Below are 21435 nucleotides of genomic sequence, written 5' to 3' on the forward strand. Positions count from 1 at the left end.
GAGCGCGCCCTTTGCGCCTGCTCCCCGCTGGCCTGACCTCTCTGCTGGCCAGGGGCCCTGAGCGCGGGGTCCTATTTCTTTGGCTCAGGCGTCTTGGCCCTCCTGTGACCTGCTGTGCCACCCTGGTGCAGGTTGCTTCCTCTGGTGTGGGCATTCAGACTGACCAGCGATGCACTTGCAAACGAGTCTGACCCTGAGCTGGCGTCCCTGGCCGTTTGGGTAGCACTTGTTAGTGGGAACTGTCCACGTTCACTTGGAAACGGTTCAGCCTTCCGTTAACAGAATGTGAGGCAGGCCGAGTCGGGTGGCATCCAGGCCGTTTTAAGGTGGGCACCCGTGCCCATGGTCAGAGCTGAGCAGTAGTGCCCGGTGAGCACAGGCCCGGGTGATCGACATCTAAAAGGAGCAGGAGCTGGGTGGATGTGTGGGTGGTGGGTCACTGCTCAGTGTGCTTCTCTGGGAGACCCTCGGCCCCCACTGTGAGCCGTCCTGAGTTGCAGTTGACATCTGATGACTGTGCTGCCAGCCATCTGGTCCTGCCTCAGGTGACACCTGCAGGCTTGGAGCCAGGGGCACTGTCTCTGAGGGCACTCCCTGTGTCTCCTTCCTGCAGACACTTTCCAGGGTGAGTGTGCTGGGAACCAGGAAGGGGGAGCATGTGCCTGCCTCAGCTTCCCTCTTCTGAGTTGTAGACGCCCATCCCACTCTTGCCCACAAGTCTCATCCCCAGGGAGGGTCTCACCCTTCTGGGCTTGGCAGCTTTCACTGTGTACAGCGGAAGACCCCAGGAGGGGACAAGATGATAGAGGGATCTACCCCAGATAACGCAGCTGCGTCTTATGCACCTCATTTCGATTGACAAGAACCAATGAAGGAAGCGTGGGACATTAGTCCTGTAGAGTTAACAGTCTTGTAAACCTCACAGGGCAGTTCTGTCCTGTCTACAGGGCCTCTGAGTTGGCATCAACTCGATGGCCATGACTGTGTGTATGTGTTGGCCTAGCAATTGTGATGGTGTACTTCTCTCTGGGGTTGGGTGTACCGTGGGGTCAGGAGAGGCAGCCTGGACTGTGCCACCACTCATGCAGGGATGCTTCTCCCCGGGTTTCAGTGTCGCCGCCTGTAACAGGAGAACCCCAACACCTCCCTCGGGTGCCACTGATGACATCGAGGTGATGTCTGGGAGGCCTTGGCACCGGCTGGCACTTTGTACCAGAGCTTGTAGCTGTGACTGTCTTCAGTTCCTGTCACTCTGGCCTTTGGACTCCCCAAGGGGAAGGGCTTGTTCTCACAGTCACCGCTCAAGCCCCCACCTGGCATGGGGCCAATAAATAGCCGTTTGAAGTGCTGGGGGGAATCAGCAGCGAGCGTACAACTCAACCCCACCCCACATCTGGAGCCAGTGGGGCATGAGGAAGTCACCCTGGACCACGGGAGAGCAACTTCCCAAGCAGAGGATGCTGGGACTCTTCGCAGGGAGTAGCCATGCGGACACATGTGCCAGCAGATGGAGCATGCGGGCCTAGAAGGGGCCCTTGTAAGGAGGGGAGCAACTCCAGAGTCCCATGGCGGGTGGGTGGGGGGCCTGCGGTGTGCCTGCTCTGCTGCCCCGTGGTGCCTAGCATCCCAGGGAGTTTGAGCACCTGTAAAATGAGGCCCACAACAGGAGGCCACAGGACTGTTAGTTGGGATGTACTGACCACAGTCCCCCCACCACCACCAGGAATATGACCCCAGCAAAGCAACGCTTGTGAAGGTGGTGCCCACCCCCAACAATGGCTCCACTGAGCTTGTGGCTCTGCGCCGGGATGAGGTAGGTCCCCCAGGAGCCGAGAGCTGGGCTGGCAGGGCTACCCAGGGGCCGCCCACCCCAGGCTACACACGTGCCTCGGCCACAGGATGAAGAAGGGCGAGAGGTGCTGTCCTTCGAGTTCCAGAAAATCACGTATTCCTACGACGGCCTGGAAAAGAAGCAGTTCCTCCCAGTGGCCTTTCCCGTGGGGCACACCTTCGCCTACTACCAGGGCAGCAGGGGCTTCCAGGAGGAGGCAGAGATCCGGGCAGCCGAGAAGAAGTACGGCAGCAACGAGTGAGTGCCTACCTGAGCATGCTGCCCAGACAGTCACCGTTTGGAGAGCGGGAAGGAGGGATCCCTCTCTTGGTCGGCCATTTCAGCCCTGGGACCTGCCACCGACAGGCTTCCCTGGAGCGTGTCCAGACTGCCCTTGTACCCTTGTAGTCCTATGGTTGGTTTCCTACCGAGTTGTAACTGGAACGCCCATCCACTACCCTTCCCTCTGCGCCGGGGTGCTCTGGGAGTCCCCATGGGAGAAGGTACTGAGGTGGGTGCTGAGCTGTTTGGGCCATTTTTGTTACAGTGCATTCTGGGTAGAGTACGTGTTGGGGGGCACTTTCCCCTCCAGCCTGGAGGGGCGTGCCGGCACCCGACACACACTGGTTCCCTGCCACAGCTCCTCTTCAGGCCTTGGGGGTGTTACCGGTCTCAGTGCGCATCTCCCCCAGCCCACTCGGGTTGTGATGGGACTCTGTTGGGACACTGGGATCCCAGCCCCCAGGACCCTTATCTTGTCATTTGCCCACGCAGCTAGGGCCCAGAAGCTGCCCTGGCCCGCCTCCACACACGCGCGGGCTTTTGCTCAAGAAGCTTGTTTGGCTCTAGACACTGCCCTCCAGGGTTCTTGAGCCCGCCCCTCCCCCAAACCAGGGAACTCTGGGGTCAGGTAGGGTATTTGCTGCAGTGCCATTTCTGGGGGCTCAGAGTTCCTGTTGGTGTCTGTGTTAGTGACAGGATGCCAGAAGGGCTCACATGCTAGGTCTGCCGGGTGCAGGGTGAGGAGCTCCCACCCCAATTCTGCAGAGTGGGGTGCTGAGGGCAGTCAGTGCGGGCCTGAGGGACAGCGAGGTGGAAGGCATCCCCCACCACTCTGCTCCCTTGTGTGGCTTCCCGCAGGGCTGAGATGGTGGTGCCCGACTTCTCGGAGCTCTTCAAGGAGAGGGCCACGGCCCCTTTCTTCGTGTTCCAGGTAACTGGCCACACCCCCCCTCTGGACCAGCAGCCCTCCATGTGTCCCCTGTCTCCCGTCAAGGGGTGGGGATGGGGCACCGGACAGGACTGGCCGTGCCCCCGCAGGTGCTTTGCGTGGGGCTCTGGTGTCTGGATGAGTACTGGTACTACAGCGTCTTCACCCTGTCCATGCTGATGGCGTTCGAGGCCTCGCTGGTGCAGCAGCAAATCCGGAACATGTCCGAGATCCGAAAGATGGGCAACAAGCCCCACATGATCCAGGTGCCACCCTGGGTGCCAGCTGGGGGTGGGGGTGGCCAAGGGACAGAGAGGCTCACACTCACCTCACCCTCCTCTACGCAGGTCTATCGGAGCCGCAAGTGGAGGCCTGTTGCCAGCGACAAGGTGGTTCCTGGGGACATCGTCTCTATTGGTGAGGGCTGTGCCTGGGGGCATCCTGGCCCCAGCTTCTTCGAGGGCCAGCTGCAGGGGCAGGGGTAGCAGTGCCTTGGTTCAGCCCTCCCCCACCCCCCCCAGGCCGCTCCCCCCAGGAGAACCTGGTGCCCTGTGACGTGCTGCTGCTTCGAGGTCGCTGCATCGTGGACGAGGCCATGCTCACCGGGGAGTCGGTGCCACAGATGAAGGTGTGGGTGGGCTGGAGGGTGGATGGGCACCCGGAGCCCTCAGCCTCAGCCTTCAGGCCCAGCCTGCTGCTGTCAGTCGGACAGCCTGGCCCTAGCCCGACTCTCCGTGCTTCCAGTGCCATCTCCCCTGCCTTTGCCCAGGAGCCCATCGAAGAACTGGACCCCCAACGGGTGCTGGACCTCCAGGCTGACTCCCGGCTGCACATCATCTTTGGAGGCACCAAGGTGGTGCAGCATATACCCCCTCAGAAGGCCACCACGGGCCTAAAGCGTAGGTGCCTGCAGTCTTGGATGTCCCCGCTGCGTCCCCCCACCACCACCCCCTGCCAGCTGCCTCTGATGGTGGCTCTGCCTGTCCCCACAGCTGTTGACAATGGGTGCGTTGCTTTCGTCCTGAGGACTGGATTCAACACATCCCAGGTGGGAGCCGCTGCCGGGAAATAGCAGGAAGGACATTGCTGGTTCTGCAGGGTTGGGATGTGTCATGGGGCTGGGGTGGGGGCAGGAGGCGGAAGTAAGCCATTCTCCAGGGAGGGCACACATGTTGCCGAGTGGACAGGGCGGGGGCACTGCCTTCGCTCACTGAGTTAGGGAGGAGAGTCATGCACACTCCTAGGAAAGACCGATCCTGTGTGTGTCCCCCCAGGGCAGACTGCTGCGGACCATCCTCTTTGGGGTCAAGAGAGTGACTGCTAACAACCTGGAGACCTTCATCTTCATCCTCTTCCTTCTGGTCTTTGCCATTGCGGCAGCCGCCTATGTGTGGATTGAAGGTGAGCACCGTGACCCTCTTGGGCCCGGCTCTGCCCAGTTCTGCCCTGGCTGCAGCTCCTGCCCCCACAGGGACCAAGGACCCCAGCCGGAACCGCTACAAGCTCTTCCTGGAGTGCACCCTGATCCTCACCTCCGTCGTGCCCCCGGAACTGCCCATCGAGCTGTCCCTCGCTGTCAACACCTCCCTCATCGCTCTGGCCAAGCTCTGTGCGTGCCAGGCTGGGGGGTGGGTCTCGGCCGCTGGGGGGCCAGCATGACCCTGGCCTGTTCTGCCTCCAGACATGTACTGCACGGAGCCCTTCCGGATCCCCTTCGCTGGCAAGGTCGAGGTGTGCTGCTTTGACAAGACAGGCACCCTAACCAGCGACAGCCTGGTGGTGCGAGGCGTGGCAGGCCTCCGGTGAGTCGTGCCAGCAGCGCCCAGCCCCCATTGGAGGGAGTTGTTGAGAGAAACCCCTGCCAGGCCTCCAGGGGGTGGGCTCTGCTCCGTGACCGGAAGTGGCCATCCACATCCTACCAACCACTTCACCCCACCCCACCCCGGGAGGGGTGGACCTCGTGTGGCTCCCAGGGCAGCTGGTCGGCTGCCCGCTGGCTCCTCGGCTTCAACCTGCTGTCTCCCGTCCTTGCAGAGACGGGAAGGAGGTGACCCCCGTGTCCAATATCCCCGTAGAAACGCACCGGGCCCTGGCCTCATGCCACTCCCTCGTGCAGCTTGACGACGGGACGCTTGTTGGCGACCCCCTGGAAAAAGCCATGCTGACGGCTGTGGACTGGACCCTGACCAAGGGTGAGCTTGACCCCGGGCTCTGCCACCCTGCCCCCGACCGGGCCAGCTGAGCTCTGTGCCTGGGGGAAGCCCTGCCCGGCTCAACCCCTCGCAGGCGCTGGGGCAGGGAGGGCAGCTGGGAGAGGCTGGGGCTTGGCTGCCTCCGGGGAGCGAAGCCCCTCAGGACGCCTACTTATTTGTTTCCAGATGAGAAAGTATTTCCCCGAAGTATAAAAACTCAGGGGCTGAAAATTCACCAGCGCTTTCATTTTGCCAGTGCCCTAAAGCGAATGTCTGTGCTCGCCTCCTACGAGAAGCTCGGCTCCACCGACCTCTGCTACATTGCAGCCGTGAAGGGGGCCCCCGAAACCCTGCATTCCATGGTGAGTGGGCCGGGGCTGGGGCCGGGGCCGGGGCCGGGGCCGAGGCCGAGGCCAGCAGGCAGCCACTCACACCGGCTTGCTTTTCTTGCAGTTTTCCCAGTGTCCAGCCGACTACCACCACATCCACACCGAGATCTCCCGGGAAGGCGCCCGTGTGCTGGCACTGGGGTACAAGGAGCTGGGGCACCTCACCCACCAGCAGGTAGGCCTTGGAGCCTCCTCTCGGGGTGCACAGAGGCCTGGCCCCACGAGCAAACCATTCTTGGTGTCTCATGCCCGCCTCAGTGCAGCAGTCTCACCCCACAGGAAGCCCGCCCACTCGCATGGCTGTCTGTCTGCACGTTCCTGCCTCTGCCCATGAGGCTTCTGAACACAGGACTGAGCTTTGCCCTTGGGCTCAGAGCCCCTGTGCCCTCCCCTGCTCCCTCTCGACCCCCCCCCCCCCAATATCCCTCACTGGCCACACTGGTTCCCTCGTTGTTACAACATGCCAACCGTGGTTCTGCCTCGGACCTTTCCTTGTGCCACTCTCATGCCTGGACACCACCACCCAGCAGCATGAGCTGCTCTCACCTGCTCCATCTCTCCCGTCTGTCTGCTCTCAGTGGTGGGCCCTCGCTCCTGTGGCCTCCCAGCCTGAACGGCCACTAGGCATGGGTGCCGGGGGGGGTCAGGTGGTGGTAACCAGAAAGCGGTGCCCTACAATTGGGAACTGTGACCACCCAGACTGCTGAGTGTCCATGGCTGGGTGCTGGGCTCCGGGTTGGGTCTTAAGGCTCCTGTCTGCACCCCTCAGGCCCGAGAGGTCAAGCGGGAGGCGCTGGAGTGCGACCTGAGGTTCGTCGGCTTCATCGTGGTGTCCTGCCCGCTCAAGGCCGACTCCAGGGCCGTGATCCGTGAGATCCAGAATGCTTCTCACCACGTAGGCCCCCCACCCCCCACCCCTGGGGCGGCCACCACTGTCCTAGGGTGGGACCAAAGACGACAACCTGGGGGCGTGCTCACTTCCTCTTGAGCTGAGCTGCCCCCCACCCCCCACCCCAGGTGGTCATGATCACAGGCGACAACCCTCTCACCGCGTGCCACGTGGCACAAGAGCTTCATTTCATTGACAAGGCGCACACGCTGATCCTGCAACCTCCCACAGAGAGGGGTGAGCGGGGGCCCTGGGGACTTGGCCTCCAGGAACAGGATTTGAACTCTAACATCCAGCCCAGAGCACGTGGGTCTCAGAGTCCTCTGCTGGGTGGACAGGGCAGATCTGTGGGACAGTGCCCAGATTGGCTTGGTAGAGGAGCCTGACCACTGGGGGAGCAGACCCCCAGGGCCCAGGGCTAGGCGGGGCTGTGAGCTCGGAGCTGACCTTAGCCCTTGCCCGTTTCCCCTCCCCTGGCCGCAGGTCAGCCATGCCAGTGGCATTCCATCGATGGCAGCATCATGCTGCCACTGGCCAAAGGCTCCCCGAGGCTGCTGGCCCAGGAGCACGCGCTGTGCCTCACGGGGGACAGCCTGGCCCACCTGCAGACAGCAGACCCCCAGCAGCTGCTGTGTCTCATCCCCCACGTGCAGGTGTTCGCCCGAGTGGCCCCCAAGCAGAAGGTGGGTGACATGATGGGGACGTGAGGGGCCCTGAGGCACCAGCTATTGCTCAGCCCTCCTGACCTACCTCGCCCACCCATAGGAGTTCGTTGTCACCAGCCTGAAGGAGTTGGGCTACGTGACCCTCATGTGTGGGGACGGCACTAACGATGTGGGTGCCCTGAAACATGCCGATGTGGGTAAGCCCTGGCTGAGGGTGGGAGGGTGGGGGGTGTTGGTTGGAGGGGGCGTACTCTTGGCTCCTGACAACACCTCCCCTCTTAGGTGTGGCGCTCCTGGCCAACGCCCCTGAGCGGGTGGTCGAGCGGCGGCGGCGGCCCCCCCGGGATGGTCCCAATATGAGTAGTGGTGTCCGGGGCTCTTCACGGGGGGCCAGGCAGAGGTTGGGGCTCCCACCCCCAGAGGACCAGTCCGCCTCTCAGCGGGTGAGTCTTCTTGGAACAGGGTGGCCATGGTACCCCCAGCTACAGTGTCATGGACCCCTCCCACCCCCCAACCTGCAGGATCGCCTGAGCCAGGTGTTGCGGGACATTGAGGACGAGAGCATGCCCATCGTGAAGCTGGGGGATGCCAGCATCGCCGCTCCGTTCACCTCCAAGCTCTCGTCCATCCAGTGCAGTGAGTCTGTCCCTGGCCCGCTTGTCCCCATCCCAGTCTATGCCCCCCATCCCGTGGCCTCACCCCTCATCTTCCTTCCCACGCCCCCCAGTCTGCCACGTGATCAAGCAGGGTCGCTGCACTCTGGTGACAACCTTGCAGATGTTCAAGATCCTGGCGCTCAACGCCCTCATCCTGGCCTACAGCCAGAGCGTCCTCTATCTGGAGGGTGTCAAGTTCAGCGACTTCCAGGCCACACTGCAGGGCCTGCTGCTGGCCGGCTGCTTCCTCTTCATCTCCCGCTCCAAGGTGGGCTGTTCGTGGCAGCCTCCGGGCAGGAGTGGGTCGTGGTGAGGGGACCTAGAAGTGGACCGTGAGTGCAGGCCCTTGGGTGGAGCTCCCAGCCTCAGGATGAGCAGCAGCCAGTCCTGATGGCACTTCACGAGCCACGCAGTGACAAGAAAGGGAGGGAGGGCAGGTGGTGGGGCAGGAGGGCTCAGGTCAGCGTTCCCTGTCTCCGTCATGGTCTCTAAACCTTTGTGGCCGCTGTGGGGAGAGGCAGGCCGGAATGTGGAAGGGGAGGCAGGCGGGTGGGCAGGGGTCTGACATCCCCCCACCCCATCCCTGCGCTTTAGCCCCTGAAGACCCTGTCCCGTGAGCGGCCGCTGCCCAACATCTTCAACCTGTACACGGTGCTCACAGTGATGCTGCAGTTCCTCGTGCACTTCCTGAGCCTCGTCTACCTGTATAGCCAGGCCCAGGCCCGGAGCCCCCCAAAGTGAGTGCCCACAGCCCTGCCATTGGGTGGTGAGGGAAGGAGGGGAGTGGGGCACCATGGGCTGACCAGGCCCTGACTGCACGCATGTGCGGCCTGCAGGCAGGAGCAGTTTGTGGACCTGTACAAGGAATTCGAGCCCAGCCTGGTCAACAGCACCGTGTACATCATGGCCATGGCCATGCAGACTGCCACCTTTGCCATCAACTACAGGGTGAGGCCTTGCTGCCCCTGCCCTTCCCCCCGGCCCGCTCCCCACTCCCGCCTCCAGCTAACCTCCACCTGCCCATCCACAGGGCCCCCCCTTCATGGAGAGCCTGCCTGAGAACAAGCCCCTGGTGTGGAGCCTGGCCGCGTCCATCCTGGCCATTGCCGGCCTGCTGCTCGGCTCCTCCCCTGACCTCAACAGCCAGTTTGGCCTGGTGGATATCCCTGTGGAGGTAAGGGTGGCAGTGAGGGACAAGGGCCAGCTTGGGTCTGGCCATCCACTCATGTCCCTGACTACCTGGCATCTCCCTGTGAAGGTGAGGGTGGTGGTGGCGATGGGGAGCAAGGGCTGGCCTGGACCTGACTGCCTACTCACGGGCCTTCCTGCCTGGCCAGTTCAAGCTGGTCATCGCCCTGGTCCTGTTCCTGGACTTCTGCCTGGCGTTCCTGGTGGACTCCATCCTGCAATTCTTCCTGGGGGCCCCAAAGCTGAAAGTGCCTTCCTGAGATGGCGGTGCCAGCACCACTGCCCACCAACCCTGCCTGGGGGAGGGAGCCTCCAAGGGAGCCCAGCCCCGTGGATTGGCCAGCCACCTCGCCCACCATGCCAAGCTGGGCCCTGATCAAGCGCCCATCAGTGGTCCGTCCAGCAGAACCAGCCCCAGGCCAGCACCTTCAGTCAATAAAGCAGCATTGTGATTTTAAGAAACCCTGCTTCCCTGTCTTGGCTAGTGCGGGGCCCAGGGGTGAGCATGGGGTCAGTCTGGAGCTTGGGCCGGGTGGCTGCAGAGGACGTCTCCAGCATCCTCCCTTGGACAGTGTGAGGTGGTTGATAATGCCAGCGCTGGATGCTTAGCCAAGCTTGAAGGAAGAAGCCTTCGACTTGAACTTCAAACTGTTTTTCCACATCTTAGTGTCTCAAGGATGCAGAAAAAGAATTATCTGCGGCTCGCCAGCAAAGGAGCCCTGGCGGTGTAGTGGTTACGAGTAGGGCTGTGATCCGTGTGGTCGGCAGTTTGAAGCCACCAGCAGCCCCAGGAGGAGAGCCTGCTCTCTACTCCCATCAACAGCTACAGTCTCAGAAATGCACAGGGGCTCGCTGTGAGTCCGCATCGACTGCATGGCAGCGGGTTTGGTTTGGCTTTTCCGAAAGACCCACAGCCTTTGAAACCGCAGGGGGGGCTCTCGGGTCCTGAACGGATTCCCTATCAGGGAATGTAATGGCCCCTCAGGTTCAGAGATAGGTCTTGCCCTCACAAACCCTGACTCAAGGTGAACGTGCTGCAGAGGTCTGGGTCACTTCCTGCTTGTCTCCGAGGGCGGTGGCACTTTCAGAGAAAGGCATAGGGAAGGGAGACTCCTGGCCTGGACCATGAACCAACATGATGTGCATACTGTCAAGTTTGGTTTCCAGCCAGAAATTCCTCTGAAAGGGATGTGGATGCATTGTTACCAGATGGATGTGGCCTTTGGCAAACGCCTGCCCTGCTTCCAGACCCTTCCCCTGCACCCCTGGGACTGGAGGGTAGAGCTAGAAGGAATGAGGGCCAGTTGATTTGAGCAGCAGCTGGGGAATCTTGGAGAGATTGTGAGGCCAGGATTTGAGGATCCGATCGCCTGGCAGGGTGTCATGAGGGGTGGAGCATGGGTCCCCACTAGCTGAGAGGTCCAGGGCTTCAGAATGGGGAAGGGGGAGGAGGCTTAAGGGCTGCAGGGAGGGATTCCTGGGGCCGCGGGAGACAGGTCTGGGTTGGCGGTACATCCCGTAGTGCCTGGCAGGGTCTCTAGGCGGCTATGGCTAGGAAAGCAGGGTCCGGCACTGTAATTGAGCGTCCCTGGGGCCCAGAGTGTCGGAACCTCCGCTTCAACAGCAAGGCGACTGGCCACCAGTAGAGGGCCCCACGGCCCCACCCGGGGTGGGTGGGTGAGAGAAGGCTCCGGAGGAGCCCTTTGGGCAGAGAAGGCGCTGAAGCGTAAACATTCCGGACCCCATTGCTTTCTGCAGGCCCTGCAGACGTGGACGCTGGGACGCCGCGTGTGAGGTCACTGCAGGGGGCTGGGGTGCTGTGGGATTTGGAACGGCACAACGATTTGGGGAATAGGGGTCCTGGCCAGGAAGTAAGCGCTGCGGGCTGGGGTGCTGGCTTAGGAGGGACCCCGGGCCCTTGGCATCGCAGCAGCCTCATCGGGGCACGGGGAGCTGGGGGCCTTCTGGTTCCGCCCGGCGCCCGCCAGGTGCTGGGTCCGCGCTTCCGGGACGGGGGCGTGGCCGCCGGGGCGTGGCCTCGGGGGCGTGGCCGCGGGGCGGAGCGGCCTCGGAACCCGGGCGGCGCCGGCCGCAGGAAATCCAAGCTGGGCCTGTCCCGCGCGCGCGCGACCCCATCCCCGTCCGCGCCGAAGGAACCCTGGGCCGGGCCATGGACGCAGCTGAGCCGGGTAGGGGGTCGGGGTCCACCCCGGAGAGGGGCGTCCACTCTCGTCCTCCACTTCCCAGTTCGAGGGAGCCCTGCCTGGTCCCGGTCCCTGTCCCTAGCCCCGGCGGAGGAGCTCCTGAATGGGGAGGAGACGGGGACCCTTTCCTGCGGGGGATCTCAAGCCGAGCCGGCCCCCGAGAGAGATGCCGAGGCGGGACCCCCGCCCCCGTGCGAGCGTTCACCCCGGATGCCTGGGGGAGGGGGTTCAGGAAGGGGAAGTGGCCGCTTCTGCTTCTGAATTTTGTGATGGGGGCAGGGTGGCCCCGTCACTGCCGTGGATGGAAAGGGTGACGCCCGGCAGGGCGCCTCTGTAGATAGCCCTGAGATAGATGCAGCCTCAACTTGGACTCCTGGAAGGGGGCGGGGGTGGCCGCAGAAATGTGGCTGAGGTGGTTCCGTCTCTCTTTGTGTCACTGTGTGCCTCATAGTGACTTCAACCTGCCTGCCTGTGGGCCTGCTCTGCCACAGGCGGCCCCCCCCTCCCCGCGTCTGCACGACATGTATTTCCATCTGCCTGCTGCAGAATCCATGTGGCTGCATTGTCAAGCCAGCTGCATTGAGGGCATCTGCTTTGTCTGCTTCCTCGTGGTCTGGGGCTGTGTGGGTGTCTGCTCCCAACAGCAGCTCTGGGGCCATTACCCTGCCCTGAGGCCACCCTCTCAATCCCACCTGCCTCCATCTGGACTCAGACACCCACCCTCTTCAGAGACACAGCCCCCTCCCCACTGGGCCAGGAGGGATGGGAACAGTGGCTCACACACGTAACCAGCCAGACCGATGAGCTGAGGTGCCGTGGGTGGGTGGGGGAGGCACTGTTGGCCCTAGAGGAACAATGCCCTTTCCCCCAGGGTTACCCCCGGCTTCCGAGAGCAGGAAGAGGTACAGTGACATCTTCCGAAGCTTGGACAACCTTGAGATCTCATTGGGGAATGTGTGAGTCTGAGCCTGGGTCACCCTCCAAATCCTGTTGGGATCCCTGCACCCCAAGGCCTGAAGTCCCATTAGGAAGTTCCTACACCCGGTCACTCCTAACCCGAGAAGTCTTCCTGGTATATGGAAGCTCACGTACATGTTCCCATAACCAACACTCCCACCCCCCAGCAAATCCACAGAGAATTTCCACTGTTGACCCAAACCAAGCCAAGCCCACTGCCATTGAGGCGTTCCTGTAGGACGAGGGTTTCCAAGGCTGTCTTCTCCATGGAAGCACGTTGCCGGGCCTTTCTTACCCAGAGCAGCTGATGAGGTGGAGTCACTGACTCAGTGCACTACCGCTGGGTCCCCGGGCCTTAGTACCCCCACGTCCTCCTTGGGACTCATACTTCCACTCTGTGAACCCCAAATTTACCTGAGACCTTTCCTTTCCCGAGCCAGGTCAAAAAATTACCGAGTCCCCCAAACACCCAGACACCAGAGATGCCAGCCCCGCCAAATGTGATATCCAGGACCACCCACCCAAATGGCCTGGGGGTCCCAGCACCCTCAGAGAAGACATGCTGGTGGAGGTAGACAGCATCCCAATTCCTCCACCTTCTAGGACCCTTGAGATGCTGGCTGGAGACCCTGTGCTCTCAGGAGACCCTGAGCCTGACAAGGCCCCCACAGATACTGTGGTGAGAGAGGTGGAGTGGACTCCCAGGGAGGGGGTCTCAGGGATGCTTGGGCTCTGGAAGGCACAGGCTGGGACCCTTACCCTGCTTGCTCATAAGGGCTCTTTTCTGCCCCAGACCAGCCAGACCAGTTGTTGGAGCCATCCTTCAGAGGGCCCTGCACCCCTCACAGGTAAGCGGGGAGGGGCTTAGTGACCAGGATGTTTGGGACAGAAAATGCCTCTTCAGGGTCAGGCATTGTTCTGGGTGCCAGAGACCTGGTGGTGCCCATGATGGATCAGATCCAGGCCTGCCCTCAAGGAACCCTGCACCCAGATGGGCATTTCAGTGGTCACCGGTTAGCATAAAGAGGCAAGAAGTACATTCGATGCTCCAGGGGTTTGGGAGAAACCACAAAGGTCTTGTCTGGTCTAAGGGCTCAGGGAGGGCAGAGGGCAGAGGTCAGGGGCCTTCCTGTCTGCCCAGGGGAGGAACTGGACCTGCGGCTGGTTCGGACCAAGGGGGGTGTGGACGCAGCTCTAGAGTATGCCAAGACCTGGAGCCGCTATGCCAAGGAGCTGCTGGCTTGGACGGAGAAGAGAGCCAGCTATGGTGAGAGCCCCTGTCCCCCACCCCAGCCTTAGGCAGTGCCCCCTGCTGGCCAGCAGGGTCCAGACTATACCCTCTCTTCCCCAGAGCTGGAGTTTGCCAAGAGTGTCATGAAGATCGCAGAGGCCGGCAGGGGTTCCATTCACCAGCAGGTAGCCAGAAGCAGGCCCTAAGGTGAGCCCCCACTCCTTCCCCAGCCCCACCCAGGCCCTTAGCCCCCTCCTGCCACCCCTCTATCCCCAGAGCCACATGCCACTGCAGTACATCTACACGCTGTTCTTGGAGCATGACCTCTCGCTCGGGATCCTGGCGCAGGAGACAGTGGCCCAGCAAAGGAGGGACTACTACCAGGTGAGGGGGCAGCACAGTGCAGAAGTGGGGCGGGGGGCAGCCCTCCTCGCCTGCGGGATTTCCTCCATAGCGGCCCAGAGGAAGGTACCATTGTCATCTTCACCACTGGCCTTGGTCACACAACAGACTCAAATCAGGCTCCCTTTGATGGGACGCTGTTTGCCAAGGGGGCGTTCAGAGGACATGCGGTGACCACTGACACTCTGCCTGGACATGGCGTGGGGAGGGAGGGGTTCGACAAAGGAAACACATGTGGCCGTGGAAACGCCACGTTCCAGGCCCTGGACGGCCTGTGTGGACCCCTCAGGGGCAGGCAGTTGTCCCAATCCCTGCTCCCACCCCCGTGCCAGCCCCTGGCAGCCAAGAGGACTGAGATTGAGAAGTGGCGGAAGGAGTTCAAGGATCAGTGGACCAAGGAGCAGAAGCGGATGGTGAGGCCGGAGGTGGGGGTGGGGAGGCTTGACTCGGGGGGCGCAGCTCTGTGTGGAGGCAGCACTGAACAGTCCCCCTTCCCAGAATGAGGCGGTGCAGGCACTGCGGCGCGCCCAGCTCCAGTACGTCCAGCGCAGTGAGGACCTGCAGGCTCGCTCCCAGGGGTCTCCAGAGGACTCGGTCACCCAGGCTTCCCCCGGACCCAGCAAGCAGCAGGAGCGCCGCCGCCGCTCACGAGAGGAGGCCCAGGCCAAGGTTGGGGACCAGCATGCGGACGCTTCCAGCTCTGATGCGGCCCCCTCCTGCCCTGACCCACACTTGTCCTGCCTCAATTTCCCTAGGTGCAGGAGGCCGAGGCACTGTACCAGGCCTGCATCCGTGAGGCCAATGTGCGGCAGCAGGACCTGGAGGCCACCAAGCATCGGATCGTGTCCCACGTGCGCAAACTGGTGCTTCAGGGGGACGAGGTGCTCAAGAGGGTGCGTCCCTTCGTCTAGGCCCACTTGGCCAAGGCAGAGCCCCATCCAGCACCCCCAAGCCGCCTCCTGCAGACTCTGCTGGGCCACCTCCAAATCGCTCCACCCCAGTCCCCAGGCCAACAGATCAAGTTCTCAACCTCCTCCCAGTCACAGTCCCGCCCCATCTGACCCTGCCCCATCTGACCCCACCCCAGGCCATCTGGCCCCATCCATCTCTGACCTGCATACCGACTCCACCCACAGGTGACCCTGGGCTTGTTTGGGCTACGGGGCGCACAAGCTGAGCATGGACCCCGTGCCTTCTCTGCTCTGGCCGAGTGCTGTGTGCCCTTCGAACCTGGCCAGCGCTACCAGGAGTTCGTGCGGGCGCTGGGGCCCTCGGGCCCGCTGCCCCCACCGCCTGCCTTCTCCTTCCAGGAGTTTGTGCCACCAGCGCACAGGTGGGCTGGGGGCGGGGCTGGGTGAGTCCCTTGGGACCCAAGCACCAGTTTTCAACTTTAGTTGTGGGACATTGAACTCGAAGCCTGGACTTGAGATTCAGTGCCCAAGACTCTGGTTCTTGGGGGGTGGGGATGGGGGGGGCGGGGTCAGTTTCCTAGGTCTGGGAGGATTGAAGTGGATGGTGACTGCCCTCCTAGGCCCTCATTGCTTAGGGGCATCAGGACACAGTATTGGACCATCTGGATGGGGCACTGGAGTGCTGCCACCAGACTGGAGAATGAACCCCCCAAACTGTCTCAGCTCCCCTCTGGACACTAGGAAGAAGCTCTCAGGCCCCCTCCCTCCCCGGCTGGATGAGGGGGCAGCTGAGCCAGGCCCCTGGGAGGATGCAGGCCCTCGCTGGCAGGGTGAGTGCTGGGATGGCTAGGTGGGCAGGGGTGCTCGGCTGTGGCCAACCTGACCCCCCTGTTCTCTCCTAGGGCCCCCCGGCCCTGCCCCAGGCAGTGATGTGGAAAGCATAGGTGGTGGCAGCGAGTCTCGCTCCCTGGACTCTCCAACTTCTAGCCCAGGTGAGCCCAGGACCTGGGGCTGCTCCCCCTCCTGACCTTTGACCAAACTCCAGGCCCCTGGTCAAGCTCTAACACCCCACCCTACCCACCACCATCTTTAACCTGTACTTTGCCCTCTGACCTCCCACCCCACCCGCTGATCCATTTCCTCAGTTTCTAACTCAATCTCCAGATGCCACTTCTGAACAACTTACTAACTCCCAAGGCCACTAACCCCTTCTCCAAGCCCCCTCCTGGGGTCACCTTCTGAGGGCATTTGTGGGTGGTTCTGGAAGCCAGAAGGGTGACCTCCCCAGGGCCCCTGTGACCCTCTGGTCCGCGGCTCAGGCTCACGGCGGCTGGTGAAGGCCTCATCTATGGGCACGGAGTCCTCAGATGACCTGGAGGAGAGAGACCTAGGTGAGCCTGGATGTGGGGTGGGGTGGGGTGGAGTGGGGGGTCAGGACCCTCACTCTTGCTCCCCACAGACCTGGGAGATGGACTGGAGAATGGGACGGCCAGCCCCTTCCGGAAATGGACACTGTCCACTGCGGCGCAGACGCACCGGCTGCGGCGCCTGCGGGGTCCGGCCAAGTGCCGAGAGTGCGAGGCTTTCATGGTCAGCGGGACCGAGTGTGAGGAGGTGTGTGTATGTGTGTGTGTGACCTGCTGACCTCTGCTGACATGGGCACTTGTGTCCCCAGGGCTGTCACGGGGTTTCCCATGATCTCTCGACCCCTGTGGATCCCTGGGACCTACCTTTCCCCCAGCTGCGCCCCGAGGAACTCTCTGAGCCCGGGCCCCTGCGTCCCTCCACCCGCAGTGCCTCCTGACCTGTCACAAGCGCTGTCTGGAGACACTGCTGATCCTCTGCGGACACAAGCGGCTCCCGCCACGGACCCCGCTCTTTGGGGTGGACTTCCTTCAGGTGCCCAGGGACTTCCCGGAAGAAGTGCCCTTTGTGGTGACCAGGTGCACAGCAGAGATAGAGCACCGTGCCCTGGATGTGCAGGTGCTACTTTGATTCCTCCGCCCCCGCGCTGACCCAGTGCTCAAGGGGACCGGCCCTGCTAATGGCCAGAGTCACTGAGCCAAGTGTCCCTCTTCTCCTGCAGGGCATTTACCGAATCAGCGGTTCCCGGGTGCGCGTGGAGCGGTTATGCCAGGCCTTTGAGAACGGCCGAGCATTAGTGGAATTGTCGGGGAATTCACCTCATGACGTCTCGGGGGTCCTCAAGCGGTTTCTTCAAGAGGTGGGTGCTCAGGGGCCACAGGGAGCAGGGGCTGGGCTGCGGGCCTCCGAGCTCACCCCCATCCTTTGCACCCCCAGCTCAACGACTCCGTGGTCCCCTTCCACCTCTACGACGCCTTCATCTCTCTGGCCAAGACCCTGCATGCAGACCTTAGGGACAGTCCTGAGAGCCCCAGCCCCAGCTCTGAGGTCATCTGCTCACTCAAGACTCTATTGGCTCAGCTGCCTGACTCTAACTACAACACTTTGCGGCACCTGGTGGCCCATCTGTTCAGGTGGGCACTGGTGACCCTTGACATAGGACCTCCGACCTGAGACATAGCCTGGGTGACAGCACCCCTCCCCCCCTTTCTGGACGTGTAACCAAGAACCTCAAGAGCTAACCCCCGGACACTGACCTCTGATCTTTGACAGGTGTTTTCTGAACTCTGAACCTTCAATACATGACTCCTGACTTTAGGTACTGACCCTCCAGCCCCAGGCATGCACTTGCCAGACTCAAAGAACGTGCCAAACCCCGCACTTCCGGTGCCCTGGGCATGTCACCACTGAGGCCCATGGCCAGGTGCCTGCCCTTCACCTTCTCCCCACGCTCTCCCCAGGGTGGCTGCACAGTTTGAGGAAAACAAGATGTCTGCCAACAACCTGGGCATTGTGTTTGGGCCAACGCTGCTGCGGCCGCCGGGCTGCCCAGGGGCTGCTGGGGCCGGCCCAGTCGCCTGCCTGCTGGACTCAGGACACCAGGCCCAGTTAGTGGAGTTCCTCATCGTGCACTATGAGCAGATCTTTGGGATGGATGAGCTTCCCTCGGCCACGGAGGTCCCATCCTACAACCCCAGCCCGGCCCCCGAGCCCCTCACCACCAGCTCCCAGCCAATACCTGGACACCTGGACCCAGATGCCCCGTTCACTGCTTGGGCCTCAGATCCCGGCCAAGCCCCCGAGCCCCCGAGTGCCCTGGAGAAGCAACCTGAGGCTGCACCCCCAAAGGTAGGGACAGGCTGCCTGGTCCCTCTCCTGCGGCTTCCTCCTTTGCCTCCCCTGTTTTCTCAGCCCCTCCTTCCCTATATTAAGTGACCTGTGTCATTCTGGCCAGAACGGGGAAGCCCCGAGTGGTGGGTGCTCGCGGAGGAATGAACAACAAGGGTGACATCACAGGGTGATCTTTCCCTCTTCCACTGGAGGCCAGCAGTTTTATAAGGCACCTACTCTGGCCCCACTAATTAAGTGCTTGATGGGAAGGTTGGTGGTTGAAGTCTACCCTTGGGCACCTCAGAAGGCAGGCCTGGGGATCCGCTGCTTCTGAAAGGGCACAGCTTTGAAAACCCTGTGGAGCACAGTTCTACAGCGCCACTGGGCAGCCTCAAATCCCTATAGCTTCGCTGTGGGTGTTCCAGCAGAGCACAGTGGGCTGAGCACCATCCCCACCCACTCCTGTTGGGGCAAGACCAGAGGAGACCACCAATCTGATGCAAAGGTAGCTAACTGAGGCCAGGGGTGAAGGGTACCAGGGAGAAGGGAGTGTGTGGGGCAGCAGGCTCTGGGGAACGGAGAACAGCTTGGAGCAGTTGTTAGGTGGTTTCGGACAGGCCTCGTGGAGGCGGTGAGAAGCAGCACACTGGAGGGAGGTGAGGGGTCACTGAAGACAAAGGAACAGTGTTCCTGCAGAGGAACAGACCCTGCGAGGCCCTGAGGTGAGGGCCTGGGGTGTTTGGGGCACAGCCTGGCACAGGAATGAGCGAAAGGGGGATGGTGGCCGAAAGGATGCCAGTGACCACAAACTTCCTACGTCAAGCCCCAAACCAAAGCTGCTGTGCTCCAGCCAGTTCCAATGCCCCCATCCTGGAGGACGGGGTGTAGAACTGCCCCACCGGTGGGGTTTCCAAGGCTGCAGTCTTACGGAAGCTGACTGCCATCCTCTCCTGCGCAGGTAGGGGCTGGGGAGCTTGACCCACCAACCTTCTGGTTAGCAGCCAAGCTACCTTAGTTAACCACTGAGCCACGAGGGCGCAGGGGGCACTCGATCGACTTCCTGGGAACCTCAGCAAGCCTTTAGCAGAGCTGAAGCCCCGCCCCACAGCAGCTCCTTGGTGCTGAATGCCAGTGCCTGACACACAGGAGGAACTCAGGCTGGTAATCCGTCACCAGCTAGCTCCAGGTAGAGCATCGAGAACACAAAGCCAAGAACCGAGGGAGGCGGAAGCAGAACTGAAAGGGAACATGTGTTCACAGGCATCAGTGGGCCTGACGTGGAAAGGAGTGAGTCACTCTACTGCCTGGGCCTGGCTGCAGGCCTGTCTCCTCCAAGCCTGCAGGGAGTTAAATGCTGCTTCTCCAAGGAGAGGCCCCAGCAGGACACTTAATGACATCATCCGTTCCTCCCCAGACCCTCTGCAAAGGAGCCCCAGTAGGGTAGTGGCCACGCCTGACATCTCAAGGTCAGCGGTTTAAATCTACCAGCTGTTGCGAAGGACACAGATGAGGCTCTCTGCTCTAGTAAAGATTCACAGCCTCAGAACCTGACAGGGGCAGTTCTACCCTGGCCTTTAGGGATGGAGCTGACTTGTTGGCGGTGGGGTTTTTTCTAGTCCAGGAGTAAACCCCCAGTGCTCCAAGTATCTGAGGGAGCCGGGCTTCTCCCAGCTCTGATCCTTGGGTCTCTCACTGCAGAGCCTACCCCTGCAGAGTGAGCAGAGAGAGGAAGTGGCTGCAGACCCCAGAGACGGGGGAGGCCAAGGTGAGTGTGATGGGGAGCAGCCCAGGATTTCTAAGGGTACCTTATCCCAGGCTGCCTGAGCTGGGAGAGGGTTCTTGGGGGTTGGCGCAGCGGCCTTGGGAGGGGGACGACACTCAGTGTTGGCCATGCCATCTCCGCAGCATCCAGCCGAGGTCCCGAGGATGCTCCCCTGGGAACGCAGTCCCGTGGCCACTTCAGCCGCCAGCCCGTGAAGTACCCTCGGGGAGGAGTTCGGCCTGTCACCCACCAGCTGTCCAGCTTGGCCCTGGTAGCTTCCAAGCTGTGTGAAGAGACCCCTGTCACACCAGTGCCCTGTGGGAGCTTGCGGGGGCGGGGGGCTGACCCTGCTGGTGCCGCCCCTGAGAGCAGCCCCCTGCGCCGCACCCCACTGCCCAAGCACTTTGAGATCACCCAAGAGACGGCCCGGCTACTCTCCAAGCTGCATGTGGAGGCTGCTCCCAGAACCACCTGCTGCGTGGACCCCCAGCCTGAGGAAATTGAAGACCATCTCTGACCATCCTTCAGCCTGGCAGTGAGGCCCAGGCCTGAGAAGATGGACACTCCTTCCTCCCCAGCTCCCTTTAACCAGCAGCCAGATATCAGGCCTGGAGTTTAATGCTGGGGGGGCTAGGGAGTGTGTCTCTTGAGGCCAGCTAGCCTCAGCAAGGCCTCTGTGGGACCAGACTCCAGGACCACTGCCCAGCCAGACACAGGTCAATGCCAGCCTCTGGGCCATTTAGGATCAGTGCTCAGGATCAACACAGGTCAGTGGATCCTCAGGGTCCACCTTAGTCTCTGTGCACCCTGCCACACACACATCCGCTCCCCCGGCATGGGGTGGGGAGCAAGGGTGCCTTTGCTACTTTGGCTGTAGCTCTTCTCCACACCCTGCCCCTTGGCCTGTCTGACTGTTTACTGACTACAAGTGGAGGGAGTAGGCAGCACCCCACTCACCCTGGACAGGCCCCAGGTTTGGTGGGCTCTGAATAAACCACATCCCGTGTGTTCAAGGACAGAAGCCCCTGTTGCCCTCCATTTTCCTGGCAGGGGAAACCAAGCCCCCTTTCTTGAATTCCCAAGTGCCCTTGAACTGGCAGCAGCAAGGGCCCAGCCCCGGGTGAGTCAGTCACGCCTGCTGCCGCTCCCCAAAGAGTTTCTCATCCCAATCCGCTCCCATAAAATCAAACACTCATAACAAAGTGCAGATAACCCAGACAATGCGGCTGTGTGCTCTGGGCTGTGGGAGACCAGGGCGGCCGGCAGGCTAGGCCGTGGGAGGAAGCTGCTTGGCCAGGACAGCCAGGGGAAGGGGGTGGGAGGGGTGATCACAAAGAACTTGGTTGCAAATGGACAGACGGTCGGTGGGAGTCTGAGAGGCCTGCAGCCCCAAAGAGAGCCGGCACTCTGCTGTTCTCCGAGGGGGGTCTCCGTGGTGGGAGCCCGGGGTCGGATCAGGGTGTGGCTTGCCACAAGGCAACGGATTGGACGCCAGGGAGCCGGCGGGGACGGGTAGGGACGTGGACCCCAAACCACCAGGAGCAGCGCCCTAGGCGGTGCTGGTTTGGACGGAAAGTCGCTGGGCCAGTAAGCCCCGAGGCGTCCGACTGAGGGACGTGTCTGTGTGAGACCAGGGTGCAGGTCCCGCACCGGAAACGGAGAGTGCTGACCCCGGGGGCTGCACAGCAGGGAGGAAATAAGTGGAGCTGCGGTTCCGGGCGCCCCCGCCGCCTTTGCAAAGACGGGTCTCTCC

At 62.0% G+C, this 21435-nt stretch overlaps 2 protein-coding genes across 2 annotated transcripts; both read left to right on the top strand.

The window, feature by feature from the left end:
• Window positions 1-52: 52 nt before the first annotated feature.
• On the top strand, window positions 53-9482 carry ATP13A1 (ATPase 13A1). The gene is made up of 26 exons (XM_004705231.2): window positions 53-1537; window positions 1724-1813; window positions 1899-2089; window positions 2972-3044; window positions 3152-3307; window positions 3389-3458; window positions 3563-3669; window positions 3811-3940; window positions 4034-4089; window positions 4316-4442; window positions 4513-4650; window positions 4723-4843; window positions 5076-5233; window positions 5420-5595; window positions 5687-5797; window positions 6392-6517; window positions 6640-6748; window positions 6995-7194; window positions 7277-7373; window positions 7459-7619; window positions 7698-7812; window positions 7904-8100; window positions 8427-8569; window positions 8669-8780; window positions 8863-9006; window positions 9170-9482. Exons 1-26 carry the CDS (start codon window positions 1496-1498, stop codon window positions 9278-9280), a joined length of 3261 nt encoding a protein of 1086 aa, XP_004705288.2. The 5' UTR covers window positions 53-1495; the 3' UTR covers window positions 9281-9482.
• Window positions 9483-11146: 1664 nt separating this feature from the next.
• LOC101656175 (GEM interacting protein) lies at window positions 11147-20698 on the top strand. The gene is made up of 21 exons (XM_045299260.1): window positions 11147-11209; window positions 12096-12180; window positions 12785-12860; window positions 12975-13029; window positions 13323-13448; window positions 13533-13597; window positions 13689-13796; window positions 14147-14227; window positions 14313-14483; window positions 14570-14707; window positions 14951-15147; window positions 15449-15555; window positions 15628-15717; window positions 16045-16116; window positions 16185-16339; window positions 16520-16708; window positions 16812-16949; window positions 17027-17223; window positions 17551-17938; window positions 19619-19685; window positions 19826-20698. The coding sequence occupies exons 1-21, from the start codon at window positions 11191-11193 to the stop codon at window positions 20197-20199; spliced, it is 2898 nt and encodes a 965-aa protein (XP_045155195.1). The 5' UTR covers window positions 11147-11190; the 3' UTR covers window positions 20200-20698.
• Window positions 20699-21435: the final 737 nt, after the last annotated feature.

Source organism: Echinops telfairi, unplaced genomic scaffold (assembly GCF_000313985.2).
Source record: "Echinops telfairi isolate 266 unplaced genomic scaffold, ASM31398v2 ScPeMD7_7457;HRSCAF=8495, whole genome shotgun sequence".
Lineage (NCBI taxonomy): Eukaryota > Metazoa > Chordata > Mammalia > Afrosoricida > Tenrecidae > Echinops > Echinops telfairi.